This window comes from the organism of the source record quoted next, unplaced genomic scaffold, assembly GCF_019419815.1.
Source record: "Pyrus x bretschneideri cultivar Hongxiangsu unplaced genomic scaffold, Pyrus_bretschneideri_v1 Contig40, whole genome shotgun sequence".
NCBI lineage: Eukaryota > Viridiplantae > Streptophyta > Magnoliopsida > Rosales > Rosaceae > Pyrus > Pyrus x bretschneideri.
In genome coordinates, this window is record NW_025999724.1 from 3501500 (window position 1) to 3518331 (window position 16832).

The window sequence follows — 16832 nt, forward strand, 5'->3', positions numbered from 1 at the left end:
TGGCGTGCCATGACATGCATTCTGCCACCAATTCGTGATGCTTGTCGTGTTGAGGTTGACAACGATGTTTTGGTGTGCCACGATACAAGGGTGAGCGTGTGATGCAATGCATTTTTCTAATGCTTTGACACACTAATTCCGACATCGTGGTACGCGAAAACATCGCTATTAGCCCCGATACTAGCCTCGTTTCTAAATTATTCCGAAATGACAGGCAAAGTGTTGGCAAATTACATGTAAAAAAAAAAGATCTAGGAAAGAGTAGACCCCGGAGCCTTAAATTGTTTTTTTGGAAATTACTACAACATAGTAGGCAATTATATATGAAGGGTTCTTACCGGTAAGAACACGTTTACTGATTAAGCTGAAAATTTACAAATGTTATTATCGATAAGAACGCTGGTATATTTCCAGCTTAACTAATGAACATGTCCTCACCGGTAAGAACATGTGTAAATTTTCAGCTCTACTAATGAACATGTTCTTACTGGTAAGAACACATTCATATATGACTAGTGTCCTGTTTTGTATAAATTTCTAAAAAACTAATTTTAGGCCCCGGGGTCTACTCTTTCCTAGATCATTTTTTTTTATTATTCCAAAATTGTAGGTAAAGTGTTAGAAAAGTGCATGTCAAACATAACAAGCCTCGTGAGTTGTCGCCAGAATGCATGGCATGTCTTGACACGCTAATCCTCCCATCATGCAAGCTTCATGAAATAGAGGATTTCAGATACATAGAAATTCTACAAAATTTAAAATTTGTTTGATTTAAAACGTAGAATGGGAAACATTAATTTTTTTTTTGTTTTGTTTAGTACAACGGTATATTTTACACTAAGGGAATGGGTAAGTTCAGCTACGCCGTACAATAGGCAACCTAATTTGATATCAAATTCGCCATCCACGAGATTCGAACCTAAAACCTCTCACTCACAAGTAAAGAGGAATACCACCAGACCGTAGTACTGAGTGGCGAGAAACACTAAAAATTAGCTTAATATAAGTAATTAAGCAGCCAAGTTAAATTGTTTCAAAATTTGTGGAATCAAACTGGATTTGAAAAGAATGCTCGAACTCAGTGGCATTGCAGTCTCTTTATTTGTCTTGGTTTCTCGCGGATCTGTCAACACAAATTACATCTTCAATCCAAGCAACAATGTTGAATGCCAAACTCTCCAACACTCTTGAGTAGCTCTCTAGCACTGCCTGCCCCACATCCTGCAAAAACGCCGATATGAAAACACTTGGATCAATTAGTCAAAATTGCACAGGTGCTCGAAGGAATCGTGTTTTACTCGTTTTCTAACAAGATATTGTCATGTCTGTCACGTTATTTGTTGAACGAATTTAGCACCTGTCGAAAATGTTCGTGTGATTCATATCGGTTAGTAACTTAGTAGTGACAGTTGAATGTGCTTACCCTATTGCATTGGATCTTGCATGTGTCCAAGGATGTCTGAGAGAGCTCAGGATATCTCTCCTTCAAACAGAGCAGCAAGCACTCGGCTCTCTCTGCCAAAACATAATTCTTGTCATTCCAGTCTGTTTCCGACATCAGATCTTTCACCATGATCCAGGAAGATTTTGAGTTGCTCATGCACGCTTTACGCCTCCACGTGTACATCGAGGCTTCTACCCTATCAGCAAGATCAAGTGCTTCCAGTTCAGTTGCTATGTCGAGGCAGTCCAGAAGATGGTCTGGGGAGAACTTGTCCATGGTGCACATGTAGCGGTATATGGAGTCTCCCAGACAAGCTTTTCCGCTCTGAGAAAAATTGTTTTGTAGAAGAATAAAACCAAGTTAGATAAAACCTACTATTTTACAAGAAACAAAACGAACCAATGTAGAAGGGAAGTGATTTCCGTGTACTCGTTTTCTCCCCAGCGTACTCGTATCCATTTTTAGCCTTTGAATTGTACAATCAAAAGAAAATCGAGGGAAAAAATAAACGTGGGTGTGCGGAAGGAGAAAAAAAATGTGCGGATATCATTTCCCTAGCTTTCCAGCATTAAATGGTTGCGATTCTTGCAATCTTATTCTTATAAACCATAGCTATCTAGCAAGTTTGTAGAATTTCATTAGGATCAACTATAGGATTAAATCGACCCCAAACTTCAAGTTAAAAGGGTTCAGGGTTCAAATTTGACCACAACAAAATTTACGTTGGTTGATTGAGGACTTACCTTCGGAAGAGTTGACATGTATGAGTCTGGGATTTCCATCTCGGCAAGAATACTGCTGTTGATTGCCATGGCTGCTTTATGAATTTGATTACAACTGTCGCGTTTGTGTTTCAAATGCTTCCTTGCCTTCTCAGACAGGCCTCCCGGAGGAACGCATGGAATAGGCAACCACCATTTCTCCTCATTCCGCTGAACAACCACCCTACGAAAAGATCCTGTTCGCGTTGAATTTGATGACATGCTTCCTTTTTCTGCATACCAGAATTCTGTATCCTGGAAACTATCTAGTACTTCCTGCCAAAAGAAAAGAAAGTCATGAACTTTCAGCCCTTGATTGAAAAAGACTTGCTCTGTTTTGAGAAAAATATGCGATTTCTTATCACACAAGGCAAGTCTTACAATGAGCATTGCATCAAGTTTTTGCAAAGCTGGAAGATTGACATAAAGATCCGATCTTGGCCTGCTTTCCATCAACTGAAAGACCAACACACAAAATGTTATGAACAAGCAAAGATAGCCGAACGTGATCCAACGAAAGTCGGGTTCTTGACAATTACCTCCACTTGTGCCCCCTCTTGTAAGTTTTGTGATATGGGGATGAGTTCTACCATGTAATCACAGACTGATAAAAGACAGTTCATCTCCCTCTTCCACATTGCTTTCTTCTCAGGATTCAATGGCTCTAGCCTCAAGTTTTGTCCAAACACCGTGGCTGCAGAAAATCCAAAAAGTTGACTCATTGAGATTGAAATCGAAAAAATGAACATATTAAGTTCTTATTCATCTTCAAAATTTGCAGATAGAGAGTTACCATAAAGGTTGGTTATCGAATTTGAGATCGTGACCGCGGTGCATACACCTTTCCCACTTCCTGACATGTCTTCACCCAACAAGAGTTTTGCAAATCTTTCTTTCATCATCTCAAGCTCTGCCAAATTGCATATTCCAATCACTTATTAGTGCTTTTAAATTGTTTTATGGTGGGGAAGTGATTTCCACACGCTTTTTTTCTTCTTCTGTGCATACTTCTGTCTATTTCTATCCCTTGATTTCCCTTTGGATTAATCCATCCAAAGGCCGGAAAAAAGGAAGGTACGCAGAAGGAAAAGGGCGTGCAGAAATGATTTCCCTCCCCTTCATAAACATAACTGAAACCCACCTGAATCAACAGCGTTGTGATCTTCAAGCTTATCATCGGAAGCATTCGTATTGTACTGCTTCATTCCAAGTCTGGTAAGAGACACCGGGTTGGATTTTACATTTGGGTAGAACCAAGGAGAAGCTTCACCAGAGTAACTGCTGTCATCCACAGACTCAGAGTAAGCCGAGGTCTCTGAATTTGTCCGGTGGTACATGAAAGAATTGCCACTTGTTGAAGTTTCTGTGAGCGAATGATCAGTTTGATCCACAGAAGAAGGTGAAGGCTGGTAACCAAGATCATAGTGTTCATCATAGCTTGGTGAATTGTCCATTGCAGCTCCAAAACTTGAGGTCCAAGTCTAAAATCACAAAAACCTGCACAGAATTTAATCATTTAAATGTAACAATTTGGGTTAGTTGTAGGACTCACAGTCCAAAAATAAGACCTGGGATTTGGTTTATATTCTACAATTTTGAATTAGAAATAAAAATGTAAAAAAGAAAGATGAAAAAAGGTATGTATCTTATGCTTTGAAACAAAAGCAAAAGGGGTTTGAGATAGGTTTTTTGTTAGGAGGACCAAAAATAAATTATTGACTGATATGCAGCTAAAATTTAAAGCAAAAAAGCAATCTTGGAGGGATTTTTTGGGGTGAAACCAACTGAAATTTGAAAATTATTGAAAAGCAAACGGCTGATTGAAAAAAGAAAACGGTGTAACATTCTTTCTTTTTACCTTTTAATGCATGGATTTGAATTTGAACTGTTGAAGTTGGCTGAAGACCGTTTGAAATACTTCCCTCCTCCTTAGCATTTGCCTTTGATCTTCCAACACTCTTTTTTCCCTTTCTAAAAGGAAAGTTTTCCCAGAAAAATGAAGTGCTCACATCACCATGATCGTGGAAAATGTAACATGCTAGCCGTCCGATCGTCGAGCTCTTGAGTCATGATATTAAACAGCACAAACCCAGAAGCAAAAATGGTTGAATTTCAGACAGGTGGACTGCATCTTAGTTGGACATGAACATCATGTACATATGGCTCTGCAGGGTTATATTCATGAATCTCTGAGTATGTGAAATATAATAACGTTTAGAAGGAATAATAAATAATAATTTGGAAACAGTTTTGCAGATTAAATTAAGAAATAATAATTTAGTTTTAATATGGATGCATATACGTGTTGTGTATGTTAAGATTTGTATTGACTAATCAATATTTTCTTCTATAAGTGCTTTTGAATGAGACGTAACCAAATTTATGGGTCACATTTGTTAATTGTGCTTAATTATCTCCATCAAGTTGGCTAACTTTGATATCTCTGTCGAGCCTCCATTACCTCCCTCAACCTTAATCAACTTTCCTCATGCCATAATCACCTCCATCTACCTTGTTTTTGGTTCTCTGATTTTTAGTCTTGCAGTTTCTTTTTGGTGGTGTGCTACGTACACCAAATTCATGCACTCACCAAATGACGTGGCACGTTTTACACCTTATAAATTTTGTTGCAATTATTAATCAAATTCCAATTTAAATTGAAGTAAAGATTTGATTGATGCAATATCATTTGGTGCAAAAATTTGGTATGCCGAGCTAGCATTATTCTTGTTGTGGTCGATTTTCTAAAGGAGAGAGAGGGTGAGAGTGGTGAGAAATTGTAGAATGCTTAGGGATTGTGTGATTCTCCCTATGTCGGGGGTTTATTTATCGTAAACCAAGAGTATATCGTAAAGTCTAAAAAGAAAAAAAGAACTCTACTTATTCATCAAATGAATTTCTCTTGATTTCCTTGGTGGGCTAATTTTGAGAAGAAACGAAAATTCCATAGCTATTATGTCTTTGGACCTAAAAATAAAAATAAAAAATAAAAAAAGTAAAATAGAACATGGGGATCTTAGTTGTAAGTTTGTGAAATTTAATATGACATATTTCAGTTAGCCTGGTCGGAGGTTAGATTAGAAAGAACATGTACAAGCTTTATATTAATCTCTTTCTAAATTTGTAATTTGTATTATTATTGGACCAACCGAAAAAAGAAGACTTGAATATTGAAAGCAAAATTTTGCTTCTGAAAGTGTTGTATGGACGTGCCCTCCCATAATCCATTCTTCGTGCTTTGGATGCGTGAGAAGGTTGACATACAGTAATTAATACTAGGGGATGTATCATAATTATATTTAAGGTCAAACGTTTTTTTATTCCCTCAATTGATCAATTCATGAATCTGACTCTCTATGTTGATGTTGTGCTCGTCTTGCCTGCATTATTGTTGCCTTTTTTTTTTTTTTTTGACAAACGATAGTTTAGTGGATTAAATTGTTAGTTATTAGAGGAAAGAGGATCGGTAGGATCGAACTCGTCCTAAAGTGTATAGATATCATTACGTTCGGCCATTCCGATAAAATGTCATCTGCTTGTTGCCTATATACTTGAAACCAGTAAATTCGGCCTACTCCGCATTAAAATCTCATGATATCCCAATCGTTTTATGATTTCTTTGAGACTTGGTTTCTTAATTCTAGCCTTTGAAGCCTTGAGAGATAGATAGAATAAAAATTGTCAGGCGCCGGGTGGGAAATGCTAAGTATAACGAATTGTTATTTGAATCATAACAAAATGATAAAATTAGGGGAGAAGGAATGAGAAGCACTTCTACTTTTGCTCCTCCTTTTTTTGTTTTCCTTTTTCTAGTCTAGTGTGGTGAATAATAGTCCATTTTTGTTGACTTAGTCTTTATCTAATTTTTTATTTTGTTAGATAAAACGATAGAAATTTTTTTTGATCAAAAGAGAAATATAATCGTCTGGGATAACATTGCACATTAAATTTAGAGGTTCCTCAAACTAATAAAACTCAAAATCATGAAATAAAGCCAATAGATGAAATACGAAGATTCTTCAAACCAATAAAACTCAAAATCATGACATAAAGCCAATCTAGCTATTCTGTGTGCCACCATCCACGTCGGACATGTGCCCCTTGTTCAACAATTATTCAGATGTGGAGTAACCCAACAATTTATAAGCACACTCAAGGTTTCTCTTTCTCTCATGTGAGATTGATACTCTTAACACACCCTTCACGTGTGGTGAGTTTTCAAGCCTAGCATGTGGACAACACAAATTTGGTGGTGGAGCACCTGTGACCGTTGGATTTCACACGCATGACAACCTGCTCTGATACCATGAAGAAAGTTAAGATTCCATCATAAAACTAATTAGTAATATGGAGAGTAGCACAACTATTTATAAGCATATGCAAATCTCTCATTTCCCTGATGTGACATTGATACTCTCAACATACGCTTATTCACGGTGGCACTCATGAGTTAAAATTTTGAGAATTAGTAGGTGTTTTTGGGTAGTGTAGGTATGGCAAAAGATTGGGCTTAGTTTTTATGATATGGTTTTATAGTTGTTAGTTCCGCTTTTGTACGTGTTAGATTTGCTTTTATGCGATTGTCTCTCATCTGAGTCTCATATATAGTAAAGATGGTGTGATTATCCTGATACTACTCGTAGTTTTGTTGATGGTTTTGCGTGCATAGCCTCTATTATAGCGGTTACTATTGGCTTCTTTTGCAGTTTATTTTCAAAGTCAACAATACTTGTATTTAAAGAATGTTCCCTTGCTAGTTTTATTTGGTGATATTATGTGCAAAATCTATCATATGGTGAGTTATAAATTGATTGAATTTCTAGTTGCTAGGATCGAACATCTTTAGGCTTTTTGGATGTGACTTGCTTTCCTTAACTACTTCTTTGTGCTCGTCAAGGCCACATATCCACCAGTACGGTGACTATTACCTTCATCAAGTTGGCCTTATTTTTCGCTTTTGAGTCTTTGATTTAAAGACTCTCAAATTTAGTCCATGATGCCTTATTTTAAGTTTATACATTGTATTAATGTTATAATAGTTATTGTTTTAACTCAAAAATATGTAATCATTTATGTAAATATTCACCAAAATCTCTGGCCCTTTATGATTTAGGTTTCAAGTGTATGCATATCTATATGTATGGTTTCTTAATCTTGAAGATGTATCATATGTTATTATCAGACTAACAATTATCACCCAAGTTAATTATAATTCTAGTGATAAAATATTTGCAATTTGTATTGACGGATTTTTTTTAAGTGTGAAGATCACATCGTTTCGTCATTTTCGTTTCTTATTAAAACAAACAATGAATTGTTTTGAAGTATAACATGCCAATATAAAGAAAAAGAATACTGATTCCAATACATATTATACTCATGATGTGATTCCCTAAGTATGTTTATTTTTAGAATCCGTTCTGTGACAAAACAAGAACCTCCACCATAAAATTCTCCAGAAGTTGGCAATGCTCCTACAGATTGATCCTCTTGGTTTAGTCTTGTCATCTGCCGAGAATTCCCTTGTCTCTACCACATGCGATTCTTTCTGCATGCATATATAGTACAATCATCATGCAACATGTCTAGCATTGCAAAAAGAAGTTGACAAAGAAACTTGAGAAATGTTTTCTTGTTGGTTAACGTACTTAACAGTCTAACATGTTATGTGTGTTGCTGGACTCAATTAGAATCCTCAATTATAAAATCTTGTTTGATTGCATGATTTATTAATTTGTCAACAATGTAACTATATACGTACATTTGCAGTAAATCGAAATCCAATTTTTATCTCTCCTTTATAGGTGTCATCTTCAAGCACCACATTGTATGGAGCTGGTTTTAGTTCAATAAATCCTCTGTCCTTTCCCTCAGTAACTATCCCACCAAGATGAATCCTGCATGGCAGAAATTAAAGCTCGTTGTTGAGAAAAAGAAAAGATTAATGATTAATTAGCAGAAAATGAGATTTAGGAATAACGTGCACATAATTTAGTTTACGGTAAAAACGAGAGATATTAAGGCATTTAAGTACATGGTTTCACCAACAAATCCAGCATCTGTGAATAATTCAGTGTCCATAATTCTGAGTTTGAGATGAGTCAACTTTTTCCAATTTGATAAGGGGAATTCAAACTGTGAATTTTTCATTCCAGCTAACTCTTTCATCTTCATCTGCATATGCATCACAGAACCCAATTTAATTAATTAGCTAAGGAATGCTGTATGTATATGTATATCGGCATATTTGTCGATTTGCCCTTGACCTTGTATAGAGCTGTCAATTTCTCCCGTGAACTTTAATTTTAGCCGATTACCCCTTTGAACTTTTATAGTTAGCCAATTTCCCTTTTAACTTTAATTTTAGTTGATTACCTCCTAAATTTTTATAAATAGCCAATTTCCCCCCTAACATTAAATTTTAAAAATTCTCATCCATCTTGATCACGAAAACAACACATGACAACTGTATGAGGGCAAAAAGGATGAAAAATTGAATGAAAGTTTTTAAAATCTAAAGCCAAGTGGGTAATTGACTATTTATAAAAGTTCAGAGAGGTAATTGGTTAACGTTAAAGTTCAAGATAAAAATTGGCTAATTAAAAAAGTTCAATAAGTAATAGGCTAAAATTAAAGTTCAAAGGGAAATTGGCAGCTGCATACAAGTTCAGAAGCAAATCAATAAATACCTCCTATGTATATATAGCATATATAATAATCCAAATGGGAGTCCAGAGAAGAACAAATTTAAGAACACCTGATGATTGCTTGCTTCTGTATTCTTGATTTCCACACTTTATGATCACGTAGTAGGATGGTCTACCTGTAACAGTAATTTTGGAATTTTCGATTTAATCCTAAATCAACCAATACCAAGTGTCCACAAAGGGACACTTTAACAGTAATTGAGCGTAATTTGTCTAACGCGCTCAAATATTAGCTCAAATATTAGTTCGAGAATATTTTATTTTTTTACATAGATTTCCTAGTGCGCGTAGTGTTGATTTGTAGTAAACATAAGTGAAATCTACTGTTGTGTGATAATCCCCGCATGAATTTTACTAAATCTTAGCGCGTACAAAATCTACAGGAAAATTGCTCCTTTCGAGAAGGATGGAGAGTTTAAAATCATATAACCATGGCTTACCAAGAAGATTTGTGTGCCTAATGTCTTCAGCATCAACAAGAAGCACTTCAAGGGTTCCTCCTTTCATGGATGGCAGCATGTGGGTATTCACTCATATTTCACATAAAATACTTGTATGGTATATATACTGTTGTAATATAATTAGAAAATGAAACTAATGGTGCATGGCAGGTGCACTAATTAATTGGACGTTTAAAGGACTAAGTCTGAGCGTTTAAAGAAGCCATTCATAAACGTTTCGTGTCATTGAATTAAAACGACATGTTTTTTTTTTCTTCTGGTATTAATGTTAAAAAAAAAACTGTTAAAAGAGCGAATTGTAGCCGTATTTGTTTTCACTTAGTTAGTTGAATGAGGTCTTATTTAACTTTTATAAATAATGAAGACGATATATATTTTTGATGTGTTTATTTCCTCCAATGTAACAACAAACAAAACTTTGAACCATGCAATTTTGTACAAAGAGCTTGTAACTCAAGTAATTAAGAGCGTCTATTCCTACCCTTGAAATGTTTGGTTTGATTTCTCTCTATCAAATCTGATGGGTTGTGCCTGCCTTGGGCTCATTATGGGCCCAGCCAAACAAGGCCCAAGAAAAAAGTCTTGTATTTGCCCTTGGAACAAAAAAATATGCTCAATGCTGCCACCCGTGTAAACATGGGTCATAGGTGTGTTCAAATGCTGCCACCCTTACGAATCGACGCTGCATATGTATTGAAATACTGTCCGTCTGCTAAATGCGCGTTGTTATCGTCTCCACTGGGCATTCCTTTTCTCGGACGCAATCCATCTTCACCACTTGCTTGGGCCATGGATGCTATCGATGATCTCCCACCTTGGGCCTTTGATACTTTTCTCGTGGTCTGCTGGTCTATCAGCGGACCTGGGGTGCTCGAAACACAAACTATGGTCAGGTTCCTGTGAGTCTCCTAATGTTACTGTTGCTCGAAGTCTCCACTAGCGACAGGAATTCACCTCCCTCCCCAAAGCCATCTCTCCTCCTACTTGGCATCCTCCGCCCCCCCAAAAAGTGGCTCGCACCACCATCTGGCAACTTGAAATTGAATGTCGACGGTGCTTGGAATGTGGATAGGAGAATAGGTGGCTACGGCGGGGTTTTTCGCGATGATCGGTGCTGCTTTGTAGCGGAAAAATGTGGTCATTTCTTGAACGCTTTCTCTCCACTTCAGGCGGAAGCTTTGGCTTTTCCGTGAACTTCTGGTTTGGGCGTCAGTTAGGGGGTTTTCAAAATATCATATTTGAGTCAGATTCCCTCCGGATTGTGGAGGCTTTGAAGGATCCTTCCCCCAATCTGTCCTTAATTGGTCAGGTTGTCGAGGACATCATGGCCCTTCTCTCCTCAATCACTGGAGCTTCATCAACCCATGCTCGATGCCAATCCAATGGAGTTGCTCACCGGCTTGACCGTGTCGGCGTTACATCTAGTCAATCTAGTGAATGGTTGGTTACACCCCAAGTGTAATCGTTGATTTACTTGTCGAGGATATTGTATCGCCTTTATTGGCTTTTGTAACACTAAGGGGGCGTTTGTTGCGTCGGACTATCTCGGACTGGATTAGCTTCAAGGATTAAGTTGGATTGGCTTAGACTAGACTAAACTGGACTAACTTAGTGAAGCGTTTGGTGCAGTATTGGACTAAGAAGCTGGATAATAACAAATTCTAATATTATATTATTTAATATATAAATTATTAATATTTTATTATGATCTTATCTTTTTCTTCATCTTTTCCTACCATTTCCGTCCCACTCTCTTCCTCTTCTTTCATCATCCCACCCTCTCCCTCTTTTTTTCCTCTTAGACCTCTCAATTCATGTCTCTTTCTTATTCCTGGTCAAACTCCTTATTGATTCCAGTCTCTATTTCTCTGTCCTCCCTCCCTCTCTAGCTATGCGTTGTTCGAATGGAACCTCACGGCTCCAATTTTCCCGACGAGTTGCAGGTTTCCCGATGTGTTTTCCGGCCAACCCTCGTTAAATTGGATGAAGTTAGCACCGCCAAAAAATTCATCACCATCCCTAGACCGAGATCTTAGCTTTGAATGCTTGAATCTGTCATGGATTTGAAGAAGCCCAAACATGCCGAGACTTCCACGCCATTTTCCGGCCACATTCGACCACATTTTGGCCTCGATTCAGGAAAAATCGTAATCTTGTCACTCCCAGCTTCAATTTGGTATATTTTATATGAAAGTTGGTTGTGAAATGGATCTGAAAGAAAGTCGGAAAGTTAATGATTGATCTAGGTGACCGGAGATGATGAGGAGTCTATCGGGAGTGGTCATTGAGCATGACGAGGACGAGAAAGAGAGGATAGTCTTAGCTAGTCCCATGGTTATTGGGGGGTCTCGCTAAGACCTCTTAGTGAAGGGTTTTCTCCATGCTAGTCCCCTTTAGTCTCATTAATGTTAGTCCCAGCATGGAACAAACACAGTATTGGACTAATAGCTAGTCCAGTCCAGTCTAGTCCAACTTAGCGAGGGCAAACAAACGCCCCCTAATAGAACTTATCAATCCACTATCGTTACATTTACCAAAAAAAAAAAAAAACTCAAATACTTAGTTTAGTTTAAGTATGTTGTAAAATCGACGGTGTGTGCAATGAAATAAATGAAATAAGACTTAAAATTTATGAGGTTCCTCTACAGTCAATGTGACTGAAGTATATCCAGGTTCCTCTACAGTCAATGTGACTGAAGTATATCCTCGGAGTAGTAGTAATTCTTTCATTATAATTTAGAATAATAAAAGTACAAAATAACTCTCACTATTCTCTCTTCTCCTCTTCCCCTCTTTTTCTTTCCTCTTTCTTCTTTCACAATCTCTTCCGTGAACTTATCACCTTGGAGTTGTGTGGGGTTTGTATTTATATAGAAAATAAGCGTAGTGTGCAGCTAATTTAAGCGGACAATGGAAGGACAAGTTGCTCGTTATTTAATTTTTTGAGTGGACATCCACTGTTTTACAACAATGCACCAAATGTACACCATTATAGCCTGGTGCCTAGTGGGATTTGCCAACGTGGTATAAATAAATTAATAGTCAAGTTAAAAGTTTCACATTGAATGCTTCTTTGACAATTAGACGGGAATGATGGTGCAGTTTCCTAATTGCAGAGGGCATTAATAGCTCAAATTTCCTTGCTTTATCTGGATAACGACAATTAAAAAAAATGCAATTGGCTAAAATAATGCAAAACAAAAAAGTAGTGCTAAAATAATGTAATTTTCGATCGTTAGATCGAATAAATTAAAGAATATCAATGATAAAAAAAATTAACAAAAATATGTGGGAAGTAAAATTAAGTATATGAATAGTATTATCCAAACTAAATTTTAATTATCAAATTGATTAGACGTTTTTATACATTCTCTGAATCATCTTTATGGAATCACCATTATACCCACATATACCCTTTTTTTTAACATTAATTAATTCAGCACTTGTATTTTATAGAATCATTAGAACACCCAATTTGCCTAAAGAAAAAGAGGCGATCTAGCTTTTCAAAATTGTCCTCATTTGCTTGAATTGTTCATCATGGTTTCATAGAAGGAAAAAGACTCCAAAAGATATTGGCACTTAGCTTGCTTTTGATTTTAAGCTACCATTTTGGCCATCGTTGATTTCTAGATTAATTACAAAAAAACGAATCATCATGGATATTGCTTTAATTTGTGCCAAATGTGTGGCTCATTGGCTTTGCTTGCTCGCTTTGTTTTGTATAATTTTTTAATTTGTTTGACTTGAGGACGTTCCTGTTAGTGAATGCTCTCAATCAAAGTTCATGTCTTTCTCTCAGTTGTTATTTAAGTTTATCATTTAAATAAAGTTTTTTCTTGTACCATCGAGGCCTAAAAGATAAACCAAGTGACATGCGTCTTTGATTTTTTTCCTAGTGGAAAACTAGAGTGGCAGACATGCAATGATATACTTTATATACATAATTTTCACTCAGGTTTCACGTGGTGTTCTAGCTTCTACTTCTGTGTATGCTTTGCTAGTCAAAAACAGTTTTCCAGGAATATATAAGGTGAACTAGTTCTTTTTTTTAAAATTCAAGTATGATATTCATTTTATAAATGAAACACGTATAATTAGAGGAAAATGTGCTAATTAATTTAATTATAAGCTGTTAATTTCTTTCTTATTAGTATATTCAAAGCTGATAGTCTAAAACACTTAATTTTTCGTCAACTTAAGTCACGTGACTTGCATGTGAAACATTTTAGATGGTAATACTGTCATTTTCTCGCCTAAAAGCCTTTAAAGTTGCATATTTGGAATCTAATTTCTAATTTACCCTCCAAAATTCTCTGTACACTCTTTTTCGAAAAGTTAAGTCCTTAGACTCATGAAAAATTATCATCTACCCTCCAAAGTGTATCACGTGACTTAAATTGACGAAAATTTGAATAAAATAGCATCAAATCTAATATTAAGGATTTAATTGGCAACTTTTAACTTTAAGGACTGATTTTTCTGAAAAATAGTTTATAGACCTAATTTTCACTTAGATAATAATTCAAAGACTAAATTATCGCATTACTCATACATATATATACACACACACGGTGTGTGTATGCTAACCAGAGAACCCAGAAGCCATGCATAACATGCTAACAGAATTTAAGAAAGTCCATACATATGACCTGGATGCCTACTTACAGCCTGTACTCTTGGCTACTTGTAACTGCAAATTAAATTATTTAATTAGCTTCCTTCATGAGAAAGCATATCAAGATAATCTATGTGCTACCCCATTTGATAAGACTTTAACCAAGCATCTATTTAATAACTTAAACCCCATGTGGACAAAGTAACCTTTTTATCTACATCCTAGGCTCTAGACTCTACAAACTCTAGATGCAATGTCAGAAATATTTCAAACTTCTGTTAAACTCCCCATGCTAGACATTTCTCAGCCAGTATTGCACCCATCTTCTCTATCCTCTCTAGCTGAAGCCTTCAAAACGTGGGGCTTCTTCCACATCACCAATCATGGGATCTCCAAAGATCTTTTCAGAAAACTATATTCCCTGTCAAATGACCTGTTCAGCCTCCCTTCTAATACCAAACTCAAACTTGGTCCTTCCTCTTCTGCCAAAACTTATACCCCTCACTTCATAGCCTCTCCCTACTTTGAAAGTCTCAGAGTTTCTGGGCCCAATTTCTTTGATTCTGCTCAAAGTTCTGCACAAGTTCTCTTTGACCAACACAACTCTGAATTCAGGTATTATATCTGTAAAATATATATATATATACTGTATATATATACATGTATATGTTTATGTAAATAAATAAAGATGCTTCTATTTACCTTTTCTTTATGTATATTTTTCTCCATCCTAATAGTTTAAAGTGCTCACACCTTCATCTGAGGTCCTGTGTTTGATTTTCTCCTGCTTAATGTTGATTGTATCGAAAGAGAATTTTCCTGAGGTATATTTGCTTTTTGATTATTTGTTTCTTTCTACTAGTGAAATATTACAAGAATATGGGAGCAAGATGGCAGAACTATCGAAGAAGATCGTAAAGATTGCGCTGATGAGCTTGGGGGATGGATTGGAGAAGAAACAATACGAAACCGAATTCAAAAATTGCCATGGTTACTTGAGAGTGAACAACTACTCAACCCCTCCAGAAAGTTTGGAAGATCAACATCAAGAAGTTGAAGGACTTGGAATGCACACTGACATGAGCTGTGTGACAATTGTGTACCAAGAAGAAATCGGAGGGCTTCAAGTGAGATCAAAGGAGGGAAAGTGGATGGACATAACTCCATGTGAGGGGACCTTGGTGGTGAACATAGGAGACATGTTTCAAGCTTGGAGCAATGATAATTTGAGGTCATCAGAACATAGAGTCATTTTAAAGCAGCCAAAAAATCGGTTTTCTTTGGCCTTTTTTTGGAGTTTTGAGGATGAGAAGGTGATATTTGCACCAGAAGATGTGGTGGGAGAAGGGAATGAGAGGATTTACAAGCCATTTGTTTGCTTGGATTATTTGAAGTTCAGAGAGAGCAATGAGAGAGGGAAGTTCGAAAAAGTTGGGTTTACTGTGAGGGATTTTGCAGGGATCAAACACAAAATTACCAACTGTGAAAGTTAAAAAAGGAAAATTGAACTCTCTCTTGTAATTAGTGTATGTGATTAAATTTGTACGTGCCTGTGTGCTTGTGCTTGGGGAGCTTTGACTTGTCTATATAGTTGATAGGAGAAGGATTTACAGTTGGAAAGCTCAACTTCCAACTTATAAATAGTCCCTGTATTTATCAATATTGTCCTAAGATTATGGTCCTTATTATAAGCATGTATTCAATCCGACGATCGAAAATTGAAAAGTGTGTGGCAAAAGTAAGTTTCTAAAAAACGCTAGGTGTTAGTCAGACGGCATGCTGGGGCCTAGCGCCTAAGCGGACTAGCTTGATTTAAGTAAATCTATTATATTTCGTGTATATAAGTGTCTGTCTATACTTAAAATATATATAATTTCATCATAAACTACAAAATAGAATGATATATATATATAGATATGTTATGAAGTATTGAAACATAATAAAAACATGGGGAACAAGCATATAATGTGTGTTCATTTTAGTATACAACAAGTCCCTAATAATTTATTGTAAAAAATAAAATGCAAAATGAAAGTTATCTATTTTCTGTCTAAGTGAATTGCAACCTAGGCGGTTGCCTAGGCGGTCTAGGTGCCCTTTCTTAATTTTCAAACGCCTAGGTATTAATCAGGACAGTGGCTAGCCACCTAGCGCCGAACAGTAGAAAAAAGTAAAAATATGTGTGCATAACACCTCCCTATCTATTCAATTTGTTTGTTCATGTTTCACTTAATTCACATTCCTCTAACTTAGGAATAGTTCATGTCCCCTTTTTACCATTCTCGGTCTCTTTCTATCTCTCTTCTCAAGCTGTAAGTGGTAGTTTATTTGGAATAGAATTATCTCCCTTCCTATTTCCCTCCCCGCTTCTCCCATCTTTTCACATTTTTCATTTTGTCTTTCCCTCTCCATAAAAAATTAATATAAGATGTTGATGTGGCTTAATCGTGACCGTTCAAATAAGAGGGGAGGAATGGGAAAAAAAAAAAAAAAAAAAAAAAAAAGGAGAGAATCATACTTCAATTTCTTCTTTGTACCGCATTATATTTCTTTGAAGAAGTAATGAAAAAATTATTTAATTTGGATAAATGAAGATGGTGGCAACTTGGCATTATTGTTTGCCAATGCATTTCAAATGAAGTAATCCAACTCCAAGTTAAAATTTAGCCACATATTCAATGATGCAACCATTGAGCTGTAAGCCATACTTTGAAAAAGTCCCCCTTTTGTGCGGTGCTGATTAGGCCACAAAGTTTACTTAAGAAATCTAATTTATTGATAAATGAACACATTATCTTTAATTCTTTGTCTGGAAAATGAAGGAGATCCCAAAATTGCTAC

At 36.2% G+C, this 16832-nt stretch overlaps 3 protein-coding genes across 5 annotated transcripts; 1 reads left to right on the forward strand and 2 right to left on the reverse strand.

The window, feature by feature from the left end:
- Positions 1–761: 761 nt before the first annotated feature.
- LOC103957425 (rop guanine nucleotide exchange factor 2) lies at positions 762–4445 on the reverse strand. Of its 3 annotated transcripts, XM_009369582.3 has the most exons (8): positions 4064–4441; positions 3347–3702; positions 2999–3115; positions 2745–2899; positions 2587–2661; positions 2188–2481; positions 1424–1768; positions 762–1221 (listed from the first exon to the last, which is right to left on the reverse strand). In XM_009369582.3, exons 2-8 carry the CDS (start codon positions 3657–3659, stop codon positions 1099–1101), a joined length of 1422 nt encoding a protein of 473 aa, XP_009367857.2. In that variant the 5' UTR covers positions 3660–3702; positions 4064–4441; the 3' UTR covers positions 762–1098. The 3 variants fall into 3 exon arrangements, with proteins under 3 accessions (XP_009367857.2, XP_018505410.2, XP_048422005.1); XM_018649894.2 differs by having other exon boundaries at positions 2188–2661; positions 4064–4445; XM_048566048.1 differs by lacking the exon at positions 4064–4441 and having other exon boundaries at positions 2188–2661; positions 3347–3892.
- Positions 4446–7954: 3509 nt separating this feature from the next.
- LOC103957451 (elicitor-responsive protein 3) lies at positions 7955–9578 on the reverse strand. Its single transcript, XM_018649879.2, is given in 5 exon segments — positions 7955–8102; positions 8240–8340; positions 8342–8379; positions 8963–9028; positions 9353–9578. Coding segments are annotated over 5 exon segments (432 nt in total). The 5' UTR covers positions 9432–9578.
- A 4483-nt stretch (positions 9579–14061) lies between these two features.
- LOC103957426 (gibberellin 20-oxidase-like protein) lies at positions 14062–15694 on the forward strand. The gene is made up of 2 exons (XM_009369583.3): positions 14062–14606; positions 14854–15694. Exons 1-2 carry the CDS (start codon positions 14245–14247, stop codon positions 15482–15484), a joined length of 993 nt encoding a protein of 330 aa, XP_009367858.1. The 5' UTR covers positions 14062–14244; the 3' UTR covers positions 15485–15694.
- The last annotated feature ends 1138 nt before the right edge of the window (positions 15695–16832 follow it).